The 19,531-nt window shown below is 44.3% G+C and overlaps 1 protein-coding gene across 4 annotated transcripts in view; it reads left to right on the top strand.

Moving 5' to 3' along the window:
• The window catches only part of arhgap46b (Rho GTPase activating protein 46b), a 167,235-nt gene extending 148,131 nt beyond the window's left edge, over positions 1-19,104 (top strand). For 3 of the 4 annotated variants that reach the window (XM_068048576.1, XM_068048579.1, XM_068048578.1), the window contains 4 exons: positions 4,218-4,309; positions 7,447-7,616; positions 12,809-12,992; positions 16,828-19,104. In XM_068048576.1, coding sequence (XP_067904677.1) covers positions 4,218-4,309; positions 7,447-7,616; positions 12,809-12,992; positions 16,828-16,844 — 463 coding nt within the window. In that variant the 3' untranslated portion in view covers positions 16,845-19,104. Of the gene's footprint in view, positions 1-4,217; positions 4,310-7,446; positions 7,617-12,808 lie in introns of all 4 variants that reach the window. The other variant, XM_068048577.1, reaches the window with a different exon arrangement.
• Positions 19,105-19,531: the final 427 nt, after the last annotated feature.

Raw genomic sequence — 19,531 nt, 5'->3', positions numbered from 1 at the left:
CCCAAATCTCTCTGTACATCAATTTTCCCCAGGACTTTTCCATTTACTGTATAATTCACTCTTGAGAGTGAAGTCTGACAGACAGACTCGAATTTGAGTGCTGAGCATTAAGGAAGTTATCCTTGGGCCAGTCTTCCCTCTAAGCCACTGCACAGCAGTCGGGTATTGTATCGCACAGTGCATTAAACAGGCTGCACACAATAAAGAAAAATAAGAGCGAGCATTGCCTTGGACCTAGATCATATATTTATTTATTTGTTTGTCTGAGTTGGAATTAGTAACTCCATGGAAGTGAATTGAAAGAGTTTTCTTTCCCCCTTACAGTTTTATGCTTTGATTGGGTACATATTAGAGGGGAGGTGATGGTGTAGTAGTAATGTCACCAGGCTAGTAATCCAGAGCCCAGGCTAATGCTCTGGGGGCATGGGTTCAAATCCCACCACGGCAGATGGTGAAATTTGAATTCAATTAATAGATCTGGAATTAAAAAGCTAGTCTAATGGTGACCATGAAACCATTGTTAATTGCTGTAAAACCCATCTGGTTAACTAATGTTCTTTTGGGAAGGAAACCTGCTGTCCTTACTGGTCTACATGTGACTCCAGACCCACAGCAATGTGATTGACTCTGAACTGCCCTCTGAGATGGCCTAGCAAGCCACTCAGTTCAAGGGGAATTAGGGATGGGAAATAAATGCTGGCTTAGCCAGCGACACCCACATCCCACAAATGAATAAAAAAAATACAGATGCCTTGCTTTCTCCTCTTCCTGATCTTTCCCAAAGGTGCTACCTATTTACCTGGGATTATGCTTCCATGACTGTTAGTTCCTATTGGTGCAGCAACTCGCCAAGGCTCCTTCAATGGCACTTTCCAAACCCGTGACCTGTTTAGTTTAGTTTAGAGATACAGCACTGAAACAGGCCCTTCGGCCCACCGAGTCTGTGCCGACCATCAACCACCCATTTATACTAATCCTACACTAATCCCATATTCCTACCACATCCCCACCTGTCCCTATATTTCCCTACCACCTACCTATACTAGGGGCAATTTCTAATGGCCAATTTACCTATCAACCTGCAAGTCTTTTGGCGTGTGGGAGGAAACCGGAGCACCCGGAGGAAACCCACGCAGACACAGGGAGAACTTGCAAACTCCACACAGGCAGTACCCGGAATTGAACCCGGGTTGCTGGAGCTGTGAGGCTGCGGTGCTAACCACTGCGCCACTGTGCCGCCCTAACCACCTAGAAGGACCAGGGCAGCAGACCCATGGGGACGCCACCACCTGCAAGTTCCCCTCCTGCCTGAGAACTATATCGATCCTTCACTGTCACTGGGTCAAAAACCTGGAACTCCCTCCCTAATAGCACTGTGGATGTACCTGCAGTAGTTCGAGACAGCGACTCACCACCATCTTCTCAAGGGCAATTAGGGTTGGGCAATAAATGCTGGCCTCACCTCCCAAGAACGAAGAAAAAGGAGCTTTGCCTCTGTTGGTGTTTGTGAGCTGGGACAGTGGGTTTTGGCAGGCTTATTCAGTTGCAATGGGTGTGGCGTATTCCCAGCTGATCTTGCCGCCTTTCTCAGCTGGTGCCGACCAAGCCACGTTTCCACCGGGGATTGCTGAAGCTCAGTGTATCCCGTGCCATGTTCGTGGTCAGCGACTGATTATGGTGGGAAGAGGATTCTGGCCGATGTTCCCCAGGGCATTAAGGCCGGTTATAGTCTCCCCCACCTCCTACCACCTACCCCAGCTGAACTCCGCACAGAGCAGAGAGAAAAATACTGCCTTTAAAAAGAGAAAAAAAATTGCAGGAATATGGGGAAGGAGTGGGGAATGGAACTAACTGGAGATCTGTTCAAGAGAGCCGGTGTAGATTCAATGGGCTGAATGGCCTCATTCTGTGCTGTACTGTTCTATGATTCTAACCTTCTCATCCATATGTTTTAGCTACTCACCAAATAAACTGTATTGAGCTTTCGGGGGCAGTGATTTCTTTTTATTTCCCTGCATTTTGTGCCTCCAGAAACATTCCCCGTGCAGACCAACTGCTTGTGCATGTACCTGAATGGGATTCGATTACATAAGCCACCTTTACAAAGGGAGACAGGAAACTATTGGTTCTCCTTTGATGTCTTTCCTCTGCTTTCAACCCCCACCCTCATCGCGTCTAATGAGAATCGATCAGAAGCTATGTTTGAGGGAATCCCAACTGCGCACCCATTTGCTGCCTCTTGTCACTTTGTTATGTTCAGGTTTTGTTACATTATGTTCGTGTTTACAGTCTCTCTTTATTTTTGCTGGTGAAAGCACTTGACTTGCAATCGCTATTTCCTTTCCTCTGCTCTCTAATGAAGTTTCCATCTGGGATGTCTAATTTTACCTGTCAATCATCTGAGGTAGGAAGCTCAGGAATGAGTTGAAAGCCCCACAAAGCATTCAGTGCAGAAAGGGTTAAATAAAGGGTAAAGTATGAGACGTGCCTCTAATGAACATTTGCAACCCTATCGGCATGCTCCTATCTGCTCAGACATACCTTTGTCTCTCTTCATATGTGCTATAAGCCTCAATTACACTGCACTACAATTATAAATGATGCAATTGTCTTCTGCACAAACTTCCATATTATCAGCATCCTCCACACCCGCCTTATCGCAACCGAACCCCACCCCATCCTCACCAACCCAGCATAACCCAACTCCACTCCAACCCACCACAACCAGTCTCCACCCACTCGCACCAGAACCCGCTTCCTCGGCAACCCATCCAATCTCTCAGAATGGTTACAACGCAGAAGGAGGCCATTCAGCCCGTCATGTCTGTGCTGGCTTCGTGAGAGCAGCTCACCTAGTCCCACTCCCCTGCCTTTTCCCCGATTCCCTGCAAATCTTTTCTCTTCAGAAAGTTAACCAATTCCCTTTTGAAAGCCTCAATTGAACCTGTCTCCACCACACTTTCAGGCAGTGCATTCCAGATCCTCTCCACTGGCTATGTAGAAAAGTTTTTCCTCGTGTCGCTTATGGTTCTATTGCCAATCACTAAAAACTCAGTGTCCCCCTGGTTCTGGACCCTTCCACCATTGGGAACAGTTTCTCCCTTTCTACTCTGTCCGGATCCCTCATGATTTTAAACACCGCCATCAAATCTTCTCTCAACCTTCTCTTCCTTAAGGGAACAGCCCCAGCTTCTCCAGTCTGTCCTCGTAACTGAAGTTCCTCATCCCTGCAACCCTTCTCGTGGATCTTTCCTGCACCCTCTCCAATGCCTTCACATCTTTCCTAAAGTGTGGGTCCAGTCTGATGACCTGATTCTCTCAAAATGGCTGCCTGAGTATATTTGTTCAGTGCTGAACAACCTACCAAAGATGTAATCGATTGTCAGTGGTATGATTGCCGATCAATTGTTCTTTTCTCCAATCAATATGTACGACTTGCCAGAGTTAGTTTGACCAAATACCACAACGCAGGTATTTATTCCTTCTGTGAAGACATTGAGTCGGGGCTCCACGGTCATGGTGAATATTTCCTGTGTGGAAGCATTCTGGTCAAAGACCCTCTGAAATCTGCAGGAGGCTCCTCCTCCATTGCCTCACCGCACCCCCCCCCCCCCCCCCCCCCCCCCCCCCAGTACATCAAATTCAAAATGCTCATCTAAAATCCCACATGACTTTGCCCACCCAACCTCCTCCAGCCTGATATTCTCTCCCACGCTCTCTGGTTCTCTGGTCACCTGCACATTTCATTTGCTCTCTGTTCCACCATCAGTGGCAAATCATAAACCGGTACAGACTAGTTGGGTGAAATGGCCTGTTTCTGTGCTGTATGTTGGATGTAAAAATCTTTTAGCCATTTAGGGCCTGCTCACTGGAACCCGCTTCCCCCTAACCCTAAACTCTCCTGCATTACCTGTCTCCTCACCTTTTAAAACCTCCTTCCTACCTGTTTTCGGGCTGTGCTTTTAGTCACCTTTCTGCTTGGGGTCCATTTGATTCTATGGGAAATGCCTTCTAGATCAAACCAGTAGATATTGAAGCAGTTTCTGAGTGATAATTGGCTCAATGATTTGTGTAAACAGGTGGAGTGGCCTTTAACTATTTTTCTTTTAATTCTCTGTGCGGAGCCTGGTTGTTTCATCTCGTGCTATGTGGAGCACTGCAGGGTATTGAGCCACTGAACTGAAGCTGACTGAAGTGCTGTGCCTTTCTGTTTTCAGAGTGCCTGGGGATATAGATGAGGTGAATGCACTCAAACTACAGGTTGACCAGTGGAGAATCCCAGAAAACCTTGCTGACCCCCATATACCAGGTAATGGCCTTTGTAACTTAGTTACAGTGTAATTTGGAACAGGCTCAAGGGGCTGAATGGCCTACTCCAGTTTCTGTAATTTACGATTTATCGCCTCGTTGAACTAATCCTTTGCAAGTGCCCCAATCACTCTAGAAGAGTCATTCTCAGGGGAGCCAGAGGGTTGGTTGTCTGTAATTAAGTGAGCAGTATTCATAGTTTCCAGTAGTAGACATTCTCAGTACTCTTCATTACGTATCCTCCTGCTGGATGTTTACATGGTGCACATGTAACCTCTTGTGGTAGGGAAAGGTACTGCGAAGCCTTTTTCTGTAAGGGTACGGAAGTATATTGGAGAAAGAAAGGTCGGGTGATTGTGTAACTCTGTCTCTCCACAGATGCTGCCTGACCCGCTGAGTGTTTCCAGCATTTTCTGTTTTTCTTTAGTTTTACGTTTACAGCACCTGTAGTATTTTGCTTCTTCCAGTAGTTTAGCGCTAACGTTTCTGGATTAGTTACTCAAAAGCTGAATGCAGTTCCTACCATGACCAGAAGTTGAGAGTCTGAATTTGGCAAAATCCGGTAATTGGTGACTATGGAAGTTTCCAGTTTGCATTCAGTTGGTTCACTAATGTCACTTAGCGAAGGGAACCTGCTGTCCTTGCCCTGTCCGGCCTAGGCGTGACACTAGCTCCATGCTACATGGTTGACTCTTACCGTCCTCTAACCAAGAAGAGGAGCAGCTGGTGTTGGCCAATGACTGTGGCAATGCCAGCGCCACCCACATCACAAGAACACGTTCAAAATAAATCATTTCTGAGACCGAGGAAGGAATAAACTTGGAAACCGTTCCTAATTTGATTGTATTATAATCAGCAAACTGAATTAAATACTTATTCATCCTGCAAACACTGCAGAACCACAGAATGTCATTTAAAAAATATATACTTCTGGCCTTCCTAAATTGTTCTGAAAATGAAATACATGTGCACAGAAATGCTGTGTACAGGAAAGTGAGAAACAGTGGCAAAACTCACCCAATAACGGAGGAAGAATCTGTCAACAGTGGAAATCTGTGGTTCAGTTCCATCACATCTGTGTTTCATTTGAACACAGATTGTTGATTTGCTTTTACTTGTGAGTTTAAAATCTCGAGCTGCCTGACATTTCAATGGGCCATTGTGTTGTGTGGCGCTGTTCCGTGCAGGCTAGGGACGTCTATTTTCAAACCATCATCTCTGAGTTTCCCCAGTGTTATGAACACTGGACTTTGTAACATGATTGTTTTAAAAACTGTGATTTTTAAAAGTTTAAGATGGAGGTCAGGTGATCTCACATCCACTCTGCTAAAGAATAAGGCAGAAATCTTGGTTACCAGGACAACAGAGAACACAGATTAAAGACCTTTTTTTGGGGGGGGGGGGGGTAAAAACAGAGACTGCAGAGGTAACACCTGAAGAACAATGGGTTTCAAGCCCTCCTAGACATTTGAATCGTAAAGAAGGATTGGAGATTCTGAAGATGCAATTGTACCAGGCAGTTAATGCCTGGGAACAATGGAAGGTCCAGGTAGCTCTGTGAAACCAGACTTCTGGACTTTACATATTGGAAAAGGGCAATAACTGATTGACTTTTGAATCTGGATAAATTTAACAGATTTTCTGATGGCAGGACAGCTGTAAGAAGGGAACCCAGTGATTGCAGCCTCACAGCAGGCTATAAGGAAGACAGCCAGCAGTGGTGACCTTGAGATAGAGATAGAGAGAGAGAGGGAGAGAAAGAGGGGGAACACCTGCTGTCGGAAGCCTGCTACAGCGAAAGGCTGTTCTGAAAGTTGAAGCTTGCGGAGCAGTAGGAGACCAGCAGGATCACCAGGAATCGCCTCATTCACGGGTGTCCCGGTCGGAAGTGCTCAGAGAAATGAGTGACGAGGCCATTGACTTTTTGAAAAGGTCTGCGAGATCCAACCCATTGCAACTGGAAGGAGTTTGAGACTTTTAAACACAAAGGAATTCGCCATCAAATAGGAGTGTGTAACGTTTAAGTGTGGGGTGAGGTTTCCAAGTATTTTAATAAATTTTTTTTAAAAAAAACCTTTCTTTGTAATTTGGAGTATCAGGTACTTACAAAGTACTATTCAGTTACTGGGGATTTCTTTTAGTTTAGTTATAATAAAAGTCTTCAAATGTGAAATCTTGTTGAGTAATTCTTAAAATTGGTCTGGGGGTTCATATCTCATATTTTTCATGTTAACGATCTCATTGAGGTCGGAATACCCAGTCTCAGTTGGAGTGGCAGTGAATGTGCACAAATTGACTTCACTGGCTTCTGGATGAGAAGAGGGGGAAGCTCCTGATTTTTGAGTGACCCCTACTGGATGTGCATGTCAAGCTGAGGGCAAAGTCAGGTTGTGCCTGTTTCAGATACGTCACCAACATTTGTGTGTCCAGGTTCATGAACAAAGAAACACTTGGATGAGCTACTGCGAAGACAGCTTACACTATGTTGCTGTACCCCAGCATGAATTAGTCACTCACTGTGCCGGGTCACTCGGGAGCAGGGTGGGGAAGGAAGAATTCCTTTGAAAATTGATGGGGGAGGCTTATGAAATGTTATTTTAAAATAAAATAGTTTTATTCTTTTGGCCTCCCAAATGCCTCAACCCAGAGGATAGACGGCCCGGTGGAAACACTGTTGTTCATCCCTTGGGGGGGGAAAGAACAAGAGTGGTCCTGGAATAACTCGTCCGTCCTCGATTAGTGCCCGTTGAACCATATGCCGTTTTGTAGCAACGCCTTCTGAGAAAGGAAGAGTGAAAAGCCCGTCTTCTGTGCCCGGGCTTTACTAAGACTGAGAAGTCATCACGTGAGAAATCGTTTGCTCCCTCTAGCGTGTGGTGGGGTAAAACCCAACTGGCCCCTTCTGATTGGAATGTCATTGCTGGCAGAGATTAATAAACCTAATGTGAAAAAGATATTGATCTGAAAAAGAGCAATAGAGAGGAGCGTGTGCCCTGTTCGCTACATTTAATGTCGTTAGTTTACAGTAAAGGATGGCATTGTTTGAAAAAGAATTCCATCATAATCTCCCCCCCAATCAAGTGTCTGAAGTGAGTGGGCCCCCTCTTCTCATTTTTGCCTGTTTTTGTTCCTCTGCAGCCTCCCTGCTGAAGCTGTGGTACCGTGAGCTGGAGGAGCCTCTGATCCCACAGAAGTACTATCCGCAATGTGTGAACAACTACGAGAATCCTGAGGCTGCTGTTGCTGTTGTCGCTTCTTTGCCTGAAATAAACCGCCTTGTCCTTGGTTACCTCATCCATTTTTTGCAGGTAAATAGCAAGCGTTCTGGGCATCTGCCAGCGTGTTGTAGACACGTCACCAGCAACGAGCGGAGCTGTTGGGGTTGAACGTGGAGAGCTGTACAATTTTGGCACACGCGCAGGATAGTTGTGACTGGGGTGGGTGGGTGGAAGGAAGAATTCCTTTGAAGCTTGATGTATTTCTGAGCTTCTGAGCATTGCATACTGGATAGGGAACTGCTGGGGAAGTAGGAGTCAGGTTAAAAGGGAGATTTTCAAACTGTGACAGTGGTGGAAGCAGATTGAACTGTAGCTTTAACAATGGAATTGGATAAATACTTTGCAGGGGAGTGGGACTAATTGGATAGATCTTTCAAAGAACCAACACGGGCACGATGGGCTGAATGGCCTCTTGTGCTGTAAGATTCCAAGTGCTGCTCCACCCCTTCAGAAATTAATGCTGTGTCCCTAACTTTTCACTGACCTGGATTTGGAATAAATGGGCGTATTTAAGGTGATTGGCAAAAGAATAGGCGGCACAATGGCGCAGTGGTTAGCACCGCAGCCTCACAGCTCCAGGGACCTGGGTTCGATTCTGGGTACTGCCTGTGCGGAGTTTGCAAGTCCTCCCTGTGACTGTGTGGGTTTTCGCCAGGTGCTCCGGTTTCCTCCCACAGCCAAAGACTTGCAGGTAAATTGGCCGTTGTAAATTGCCCCGAGTGTAGATAGGTGATAGGGATAGATAGATTACTGATAGATAGATAGATAGATTACTACAGGGTTAGTATAAATGGGTGGTTATTGGTCGGCACATACTCGGTGGGCCGAAGGGCCTGTTTCAGTGCTGTATCTCTAAATAAAATAAAAAATGATGGGCAACACGAGAAAAGGTTTGTTTTTACGCAGCGAGTTGTTGTGATCTGGAATGCGCTGCCTGAAAGGGCAGTGGAAGCAGATTCAATAGTAACTTTCAAAAGAGAATTGGATACATTCTTGAAGGGAAAAAATTTTCAGGGCTATGGGGAAAGAGCAGGGGAGAGTCAGGTTCATTGAATAGCTCCACCGAAGAGCCAGTACAGGCATGATGGGCCAAATGGCCACCTCCTGTGCTGTGTCATTCTATGATGCTATGACTTTAGATATTTGCAGGTGATACTAAGATAGGAGGTTGTCATGAACTGTGAAAAGGAAAGCAAAAAACTGCGCACAAAGAAGAATAATTAAAATGAGTGGGTGGAACAATAACCGATTCAGTTTTAGCGTAATGAAATGTGAAATAGTTCCCTTTGGATGCATGGATGGCAAATAGGAATGTAGCATAAATGGAGAGACAATGTGCAGATGAATTACAGGATTTGAGTCCAGGTAAATAACTTTAACAGCTGACATATAGATAATCAAAACATAATCGAAAGGGCTTCAACGCAGGGGCTTTAAAAGCAAGGTGTGTGCTGCTCAGACCTTACCCGGAGCACTGTTCAGTTTTGGATGCATCACTGGAAGAATGTCCACCAAAGCTACTAAATATCTTCACCTCATTCCATGACAATATGAAAGGCACAATTCAGCAGAGCGGTGCCTCATCAGTTACCCCTTTCCTATCCTGAGTGGCGTGAAACAGGGCTGTGTTCTCGCACCTAAACTGTTTGGGATCTTCTTCTCCCTGCTGCTCTCACATGCATTCAAGTCTTCAGAAGAAGGAATTTTCCTCCACACAAGATCAGATGGCAGGTTGTTCAACCTTGCCCATCTTAGAGCGAAGACCAAAGTACGGAAGGTCCTCATCAGGGAACTCCTCTTTGCTGACGATGCTGCATTAACATCCCACACTGAAGAGTGTCTGCAGAGACTCATCAACAGGATTGCGGCTGCCTGCAACAAATTTGGCCTAACCATCAACCTCAAGCAAACGAACATCATGGGACAGGATGTCACAAATGCTCCATCCATCAGGATCGGTGACCACGCTCTGGAAGTGGTTCAAGAGTTCACCTGCCTAGGCTCAACTATCACCAGTAACCTGTCCCTCGATGCAGAAATCAACAAGCGCATGGGAAAGGCGTCTGCTGCTATCTCCAGACTGGCCAAGAGAGTGTGGGAAAATGGTGCACTGACACAGAACACAAAAGTCCGAGTGTTTCAAGCCTGTATCCTCAGTACCTTGCTCTATGGCAGTGAGACCTGGACAACGTAATTCAACCAAGAGTGACATCTCAACTCATTCCATCTTCGCTGCCTCCGCAGAATCCTTGGCATCAGGTGGCAGGACCGTATCTCCAACACACAAGTCCTCGAGGCGGCCAACATCCCAGCATATACACCCTACTGAGCCAGCGGCGCTTGAGATGGCTTGGCCATGTGAGCCACAGAGAAGATGGCAGGATCCCCAAGGACGCATTGTACAGCGAGCTCGTCGCTGGTATCAGACCCACCGGCCGTCCATGTCTCCACTTTAAAGATATCTGCAAACGCCACATGAAGTCCTGTGACATTTTTGCACAAGTCGTGGGAGTCAGTCGCCAGAGCTGGCGGACGGCCATAAAGACGAGGCTAAAGAGTGGCGAGTCGAAGAGACTTAGCAGTTGTCGGGAAAAAAGACAGAGGCGCAAGGAGAGAACCAACTGTGTAACAGCCCCGACAACCAATTTTATCTGCAGCGCCTGTGGAAGAGTGTCACTCTAGAATTGGTTTTTATAGCCACTCCAGGCGCTGCTTCACAAACCACTGATCATCTCCAGGCGCATACCCATTGTCTCTCGAGACAAGGAGGCCAAAGAAGACTGGAAGGATACAGATATGGTTCGTGGAAAGTCCAGTGACAATTTGGCAGGATGATGCTTGGGATGTAGCGTGCGAATTATAATCAGAAATAATTAGAGACTGGATAAACTTGGGTTAATTCCCTCAAAACTGAACAGGTTAAAGTGTGATCTGATTAATTGACAGGATAACTGGGGGATATCACTTAACCTGTGGTAGGGAATCCAGAATAAGTGGACATTATCTTAAGAGTTTCTGCTAAACTGGTTTAAAGACTCAAGGGAGAAACTTCTTTTCACGGTTCTTGAGAAGTTCTTTGATTAGAGTATTTCGAAGGGAGATAGATCCTTGGGAAGTAAACATAGAAACATAGAAAATAGGAGCAGGAGTAGGCCATTCGGCCCTGCGAGTCTGCACTGCCATCCAAAAAAGATCGTGGCTGATCGTCTAATTCAGTTCCCGCTTTTTCCCCATATGCCTTGATCCCTTTGGCATTAAGAAATATATCTAACTCCTTCTTGAATATATTTAATGACTTGGCCTCCACTGCTTTCTGTGGTAGCGAATTCCACAGGTTCACCACCCTCCTTGAGTGAAGAAATTTCTCCTCATCTCAGTTCTAAATGGCATGCCCCTTTATCCTGAGACTGTGACCCCTGGTTCTGGACTCCCCAGCCATCGGGAACATCCTCCCTGCATCTAGCCTGTCTAGTCCTGTTAGAATTTTATAGATTTCTATGAGATCCCCTCTCATTCTTCTAAACTGTAGTGAATATAGGCCTAGTCGACCCAATCCCTCTTCATACATCAATCCTGCCATCCCAGGAAGCAGCCTAGTAAATCATCTTTGCACTCCCTCCATGGCAAGAACATCCTTCCTCACATAAGGAGACCAAAACTGCACACAGTACTCCAGATTTGGTCTTAGCAAGGCCCTGTATAACTGTAGTAAGAAATCCTTGCTCCTGTACTCAAATCCACTTGCAATGAAGGCCTTTGCAAAGATATTGAGGGATAGGAGATAGGATCAGTGTATTGAAATTAAAACATTAGATCTGCTGAGATCAAAGAGCCTGCCCAACCCACAGGAGTTTAATGAGTCAGTTGTACACCACCTTTATCACCTAAATCAAATGTGTTGGGTTAATATGTAGTTCTGTTGGATATGAATATACATAAGGTGCCTGTTCCTTTTGCAGGTGATTCAAGCCAGTGACTCAATGTGGGGTACAGTTCCCACAGACACCTGGGGATGAATTTTTGTCGGGGTGTGGAGATGGGGTCAAAGGCAATTTTGTGCTACCAGCCAGCGTGTTGGTCTGCTGGCATGTTCCCGCCTCTGTCCCATTTTGAGGGTGGCTGTGGCGGGTAGTTGGTTAGGCCAATTAAAGTGCCTATTGAGGGCACTCATCAGACGCGTTTGGAATTTTCCAGATGGCATACGGGTCCTCAGCTTAGCCACGAAGCCCGTCAGATGGATGGAGGCGGCCTCACAGTGGCAGGCCAAGGGACCAGTGATGCCTTATTTAATCCACCCCACAGCCGCATTTGCCAGAGGTTTACAGCTGCAGCTGTGGCCACATTTTATTTTCACACATCTTCAGAGGACACCTCCATTTTGAGGCACCCTCTCGGTCCACCCACCTACATCGGCAGCACCCACCTTATGCCAATAAGGCTGCCGGCCACCTGTAGCCTCTGGCACTCCTATTGGCCCTCCCAGACTCGGGAGCCCACCCATAGCCCATAATTGGTCAGGCCTCCCATGAGGAGGCCGCCACCTCCCCAAATCTCCCTCGCGGTCCCACTGCTGGCATATCCGGGTTCCTGATCTGCATTTCATCCCGACAGCAGGATCGGGATCCGGGAACAAAATTTCTGTTCCTGCTGTCTACAATACCCCTCTCTTCGGGAATAAGCCATGTATAGACAATGAATGCTGGGAGGCCATGGGAGGGCCCAGCACACTCAGTGGACTTGCCAGTGTAGATCCCTCAATAAGGAGCAGGAGGCTTGGCTTTTCATGCTGCCTTCACTGGACTGGAGTCATCAAGGCAAATTGCAATGTTCCCCTCCCCCCACTGTTGCACTAGCCGGATTGATTGTAACACACGCCCCCGTCTCCCCACCTCCACCTTTCCACAGGCCGGTTCGCCTAAATGTTTTTATATTGAGGCAAACTAGTTTCACATAAAACAAAATGTGCCCGAAACCAGAGTAACTGGGTAGCCACTGGTAGGGGCAGCCTCGGATTTTCTGCGCTCTTTAGCTGCAGGCACTTGAATTGGGGAAATAAATGTTTTTTCAGTTCACAGCGAACACAGGGAAAAGTGGAAAACGCCTCCTTCCCACCACCCTCCCCCCCCCCCCCCCCATGCTTTTACCCTCACAGAGTTAAAATGTAAAATTCTGAGAGATGAGACATTTGCTTAATATGTCCTTTTCTTTCCCCTTTTAAATAGATTTTTGCACAGCCAATTAATGTGAGCAAAACCAAGATGGACGTCAACAACCTCGCCATGGTGATGGCTCCAAACTGCCTGCGCTGCCAGTCCGACGACCCACGGATTATTTTTGAGAACACGCGGAAGGAGATGTCCTTCATTCGCTTGCTAATTGTGCACCTGGACACAAGCTTCATCAAAGGTGATCTGTGAGAGGCCGTTTCAGTGACCTGCCTGGCATGCTCACACCTGCCTCATTCCGCAATCCCTTTGCGAGGTGCATGTTTTTGTGCTCAGTTCTTTTTTCCCCCTCCAAATGACTTCCCACTTTTTCAGTGACTGGACAATCATTGTAAACAAAAATATTGCCTCAAACTGGTACCTGGAACAAGCACAGAGCAGAGCCACCCATTAGCCCCATTGAATCTATGTTGTGTTTCCCTGTGTAAATGGTACAGACTGGAATCCAGGGAGAATCTGGGGCTGAAGGGATTACTGTGTCTGAGGTGTCGTGCATGAAGTTTATTTTCAAAAAAAAATCTTTAGCCAGTAATAACTCAAGTTTATTCAGTCTGTACGTAATTTTCTTTTCTGCACTGGTCGGAATTAAAAAGTGCTTCATGATGAAGAAAATCAAACCATCAGTTGGATCAGATTGTAATCCCCACGCCCCCACTGAGATACACGGCAGCTAGAAAATACGGTGATGCTGCAGGCTCCAAAAGGATGAAAGTGAAATACCATTTGCACTTTTGGGGAGGGGAGGCAGTTAGCGGACACGGGAGGGCTCCCGCTCTGACGTGTTGTATGACTGAGCATTGCAAATGAGAGGGGAACTGGGAGTGGTTGTGTATGTGTGACTTTTTGTTTTGTGAGAAAGAAAACCCAGTGCTTTAAATGAGGATTTAAAAAAAAAAAGTGTGTGTGCATGTGTCTTTTATAAAAAAAAAAGTTTGATTGTATAAAAAAAAAACTTGTACTCTCCAATAACCCAAACTAACACTGAACTTTCAGTCTGCATGCTGACTCTGCCTTCATTGGAGAGAAACATAAAAACCATTATTATAAAACACTTATCAGATGTTTTAAATGCCCTGGTCACTGCTTACATATGTTTGAGTGACTGAATGTTTCAGTTAATTTTGTCCCAGGATTATTTGTTTCCTTCATACCCTCATCTCACAAAAAACATAAATCCTGTTTTTCCACATGATAGATGGAGTGTTTACTATGTGTGTGTGATATATATATTTTTTGTCTAAGCATATATTCTATATTTTCTTTTGATTGAGCCTGTCTCCCTGTTTGGCCCAATCCTGATCAGTTTCCCCTGTGTGCAGGGTGTGTCAGATTATGCTATCAGTGTAGTTATACCCTCTTTCACCTGGTGCACAAGTCCCACTTAATTTTAATGCCTTGAAATTCAGGGGTTTGCAACTTTTCACGGTTAAGTGGAAAGTTAGTCTTAAGTTAGTAGTGGTGTTTGTATTCCACAGTATGTGGTTCTGATACTGAATGTTTAACATTCTGGCTTAGTTTTAATCAAAAAAAGGTCAACTGTGCAATGCCTTTAGCTATGATGTTCTGGGGGCTGATGATGTACCCCCCTCGAGCATTTTTTTAAAGACGATAGAAGGCCCCGTTTTCTCTTGCCATTCTAAGTATCTGTGAAGTGAGGAGTGTTTGTCTTTAAGGCACTGGCTAATTATTTCAGTTCGTGTTTTACTCTGATAGACTCTTTGGAGTCTTGAAGAAAGCAGATGAAATGTCTGGTCTCTTATTGCCAGCACAGAGATTATTTTATCCTTTTATAAAAATCAGCCCCATAACCCACAGCATTCTTCAACAATGCGATTGTCATTCCTGAGTTGAGTACTTTAATAAAATAAACATGCTAGGAGATTGCAAAATATTATTCGAGGCTTGTGAAGCCCCACTCAGCATTCAAATTGGATTTCGTAATTAAGGGAAAAAAGCATAAGCCCAGTAAATTTGGATGTTTGATTAGATTTAGCTCAAAGTTGGGAGCATCTGGCTTTATTCACATTTTCAGGTTTAATTGTTGCCATTTGATACTGAATTAATTTATATTTTGTAAATGTATGTCCTAATTTAGCAATTGATCCACAAACGATTAAAAATGAACAAAAACTGATTCCATCAAGTATAGTAACTGCGATGAGGCTGCTTTGATCCATTGATTTTTAAAAAAAAAATACAATGTGTATTGCTATTTTTAGCATCATGTGATTTTGAGAGGGGTGGTTGGGGTAAGGAGTGTGATGTATGCGGGGAGTTGCATTTTTCTACAATTTTATTTTAAGTAAACATTTGCCCCTCATTCTGTCCAGTCCCTGGGTTGCGAGTGTCAGGTGGTTCAGTTATTGCCTGGTCTCTCAGACAGCCAACTTGACTAAGTCTCGAGGAGCTGGGAATGTTTTGTGGTTGGAATTGCACCAATTTCAGTGTCCTCTCTCGCTTTCGCTCTCACTCTCACTCTTCCCGACAGCTGGTGAACTATGTTTTATATACATGGTCTCATCGTCCCTGTGAGCTGATTAATGTGAGGAAGCAGCTGTGCACTGAGTTCCAATGGCAGTACTGCCATCTCCAGGGAACTGAGTAGAAAGAGTGAAGAGTTACTCAGTCAGACCATAGTGTGGGGCTACAACTCCTGCTTAAAAACAAACTGCAAATGTATTTGGAAGACCCAGAGCTTGTGTTGGGGATGGTAATTTATATCAGTTGAAATTAAACTGGAATGGCCCGCAGTGCCAACTTGATGTGAACTAGCTGTGATCACTCAATTTCTTTAGGACTCCCTATCAATTGGGTGAAATAAGTGCTTCCCTCCAAATTTTGGAAAGAATTCAAATCTGAACTTCCCCACTAATTGTTGAGTGTATATTGCTACTTGTCTGACGTATAATTCTTGTCAGTTTTACTTACATTTGATTTCCTTTCTTTGGTTGTGGCTCAGCATTTGACAGCTGTTCTATCTTTTATTTTTAGGATATAGTTTATTTATGCTGGATTGCAAATATCTGTGTCCTGTGTCTAAACCACCTGTAGATGAGTGCCTGTTCCCTAAATTTATTATTGCAACCCTATTGCAAGGTCTGAAGTGTCATTGAGATCAGAATTGTGTCTTTTTAGTTCTAAGTCCAATACGTGGCTCTCAAAATTTGAAAATCCCACAATGAGATCTGGATTAATGATTTCTGTTATTCCATGAATAATCCATGGAAGGAGGGAAACTTCTTCCGGGAGCACAGTTACTTTCTTTTGTAAAATTAAGCCAGGCGATATGTTAGCTTAGTTGTCACAATCTGTCATACTTTCCCAAACGGAGATAGTTTAGTCCAGAGGCTGATGCAATAAGACACCCAGAGACAGACGCTATCCATATGATTGCTCCCATTTAAGAATGAGTTTGTACTACTTGTACAAACCAACTACGTTGCAAACATTTATTTTTTTAAATCGGTCACCTCTGAGCTTCCCGTTTCTCTCAGCAGCTCAATGTAAATGAGGCCCAATATCAGGGAATCCTGAGGTCTCTCCATTAAGGCTCAGGGATCCCCTTGTGCCCAAGCATGGGTGTGCCTGACTGTCTAGGCCTATGTTTTTAAATAAGAATGAATAAGAGATGAGCAGTCTGATAATACTGCTAAGGCTTTAATTAAGTCCATTTCTCGTCCCTTTCTCCACCCACCAATTTAATCTTTCCGGCAGCCTGCAAGGTTAAAAGTTTAATGAGTGATCTTTCTTTCGCCTGTGTAATTTTTGCAGTTCACGCCCCTGTTCCCCTCCCACATTCTCTTTATTGCCAGGGCTAATCAGTTAATGTTCATCTCGACAGCCGCCTAGCTCATGTCAGTATCAGTTTCAGTGGTCCCAAGATGTCCTATTTTTGTAAACAAAAAAATATAAAAGATAGCTTTTCCAAATAGATGTCTTTTCGCATTGCAGCTTGCTTTATTTATGTATTCCTCTTAAGTTTATATTGATGTATAACTGTACAAAATTTATTTTAGAACTGTACTACACTTAAAGAAGTGTGCGCTCGAACCTTCAGTAACTGGTGCTGTGGACGCACAGGATCTGCATCTGGAAGGGCAGGACTCTGTGTAACTATATACTGTTAAACAACAATAATTATTACAGTGATGCAGCTAACACCCTGGCAGTAAGCCTTTTTTTAATCTTTTGGCAAACTGCACACTCTTGTTAACAAAAGGTATTTTACCTCCTCCTCCTCTTTCTCACCCTATACCCTCCCACTGCCAACCCCCCCAGTTACCTTATACTCTTTCTGGTCTCAGATAATGGAAAGGCTGCTTGATTCCAGGGTATTCTGTGATCGAGGTGCATGGGATCAGAGGTGATCCAGTCTGTAGTTTTCCAGTATGCCTCTTCCTTGTGGTGTAGCTGAGTGATTGACTCTTCTAGTTTGAATTGAGGGCTTGTAGGCATGGACCCACAGCTAACTAACCTTGGTGCGATGAACCACTGCAAAGCTGGCTGCTCCTTACAGAGGCTGGAGTTTTGTCACAGACTCATTAATCATGGGCATTTTTTTCAATGCACCCTAAATTTCCCTTGAAAGATCCCTTGACTGCTAACCCATGCACTGAAATGGGTTCGTTTAAGAAGCTTCACAAACTTGCTCTCCCAGTGACCTAATGGGCAAAAGCGCTGCCCAATGTTACACGGAGCCATACAGAAAAGAGCTTCCATGTTCAGTTCCTATTATGGGCCAGGTTAGCTGATTGAAGCCAGGATGGTAGTTTGAATGCAACAATTATCCTTAGTGGCTCTGGGTTAGAGAGGGGAACCAACAGCCAAGCCTCTCCTGATTATTATGCAGTGACCCCTGCCGAAGTTAGGCATGTGTAGACATTGGCTGAGAACAGGTTTAGGGTTGGAGATAATGGCCTCTATAGTTGAATAGTTTCCAAGGCTGATTAGCTTCTTGACATTCATCTGCAGTATAGACTGTCTCAAACAAGGTATCAAAGGGCCGCTGCTTTCCAAAGAACCAGCTCCCCAGCAGGAGTTGGTGCTTTCAACAGAGCAAGGGAGAACACGCAAAGAGAAAAACTCCGTAAATGCCCTTTTGAAATGGCTCATTGCACCATTCATGAGAGCTAAACCAATCCTATTAATCTGTCAATGTAGGACCACTGTGATGGAGAGGGCAATTATTTGTACAATAACACCTTTCTGGATGCAATAGCATTTTCTGTTCTTTATGATGCCGTGTGTATTGAGAGGAACTTTGGGGAAATTTTAACTAACACGTCGAGTGGGAAACCCACAGGATAAGGTGGAACACACACCCCACTCACTGGGGGGAGTTTTAATCCATCCCGCCAGTGGACAAACTGACGGAATCGAGTACAGTGTTGGTTTTGCACCCCGCCTGACTTTACTCTTCACTTGAATTAATGTTGAGGGGGTGTAAGATCAACGTTTTATCTGATCCCATGGGTTTCCTGACTGGCGAGTTTGGTTAGTATTTTCTCCCTTTGTGTTGCTGAATAAATACCCCCATTCATCACGTAAGGTCATTCAATTCTGTGGAGGTACTAAGTTGACAGTAATTCACATTAATGTTCGCCTATGTCCTTACATGTCATGCAACACAGTATATGGTATTAGACAAACTGAATTTTTTGTAAATATAGTTTTTTTTGGTATTTCTGTATATTGATAAGTACAAAGGATTCTTAGTGATGGAAATGTTTCCCCCAAAATTGAAACAGGGAAAAAGAGAGACTGAAAATACAGAGGATTTCAGTAATAGCAGAGTAAAATTAAACCTAAATATTTAGGTGGCGGGAATAAACTTGCCATTGTACCTTAAATGGTGATTTTTTAAAAGTTCATTTTTTTTTCCATTTCCCCTATCAGGTATTTGCTTAACTAACAATTGTACAGTTTGAGAAGAGGTTGAATGTGGCCTAGAAATATTAAATTCCAGGTTGGATTAACTTTCTAAATAAGTAAACTGGGGAAGGGATTTGTCTGTGTATGTTGTATGGAGACTGTGTCTTATTAAAAGCAAAACCAAATATGTAACCACTCTTGATTTTGTTCTTTAATTTTGTACATTGTGTCATTTTAAATATGCATTAGTGTTATTGTGTAAAACTGTGTTGTAAACTTTCCTGTAAACATTGCTATTTGTGTTTTTTCTAAATGGTTTTCTTTGCACTTAGCTTCTCCTTCATGCTGTGATATGTTGATGCTTTTTGACAGGTTGTATAAAAGCACTGGATGTTTCTTTGCGCAAGAGAAATGTAAATAAAAGCTGCAAGATTCTGAGTTTAGATGGTCTCAAGTGTGTGCTGTTCTGAGTGTTTTGTGTTTACTGTTGGGCATCTACTTTCACAGTGGAAGTCTCTGTACAACAACCCAAAAACAAACATAACTGCTATTGAGATGTACAAGAAGGTGATGTCATCTTCATTTCACATTTCTGCCATGTCTCCAGTATAGTATTTCCATACCCCTGGCTGTTCCAAGAAAGTTTAGGCTTGGTCAATAATTATATTTAGTTTGATTCTTCTTGATAACTCTTGCACCACACTTGAGCTCAGACACTTTTTTTTTAACATAGGCATGTGTTTTTAGTATCACCTTGTTGTTTCAGTTGGAAAGATTTTGTATTATTCTTCCCTGCACCCCCCACCTTTTCTCTAGTCTTCTACACAAATCTCCCTCTGATACAGAGAC

The sequence above is a fragment of the Heterodontus francisci genome, chromosome 16, assembly GCF_036365525.1.
Source record: "Heterodontus francisci isolate sHetFra1 chromosome 16, sHetFra1.hap1, whole genome shotgun sequence".
Taxonomy (NCBI): Eukaryota; Metazoa; Chordata; class Chondrichthyes; order Heterodontiformes; family Heterodontidae; genus Heterodontus; species Heterodontus francisci.
The sequence above is the reverse complement of the archived record's forward strand: the minus strand, read 5'-3'. Positions and strand labels throughout refer to the sequence as shown.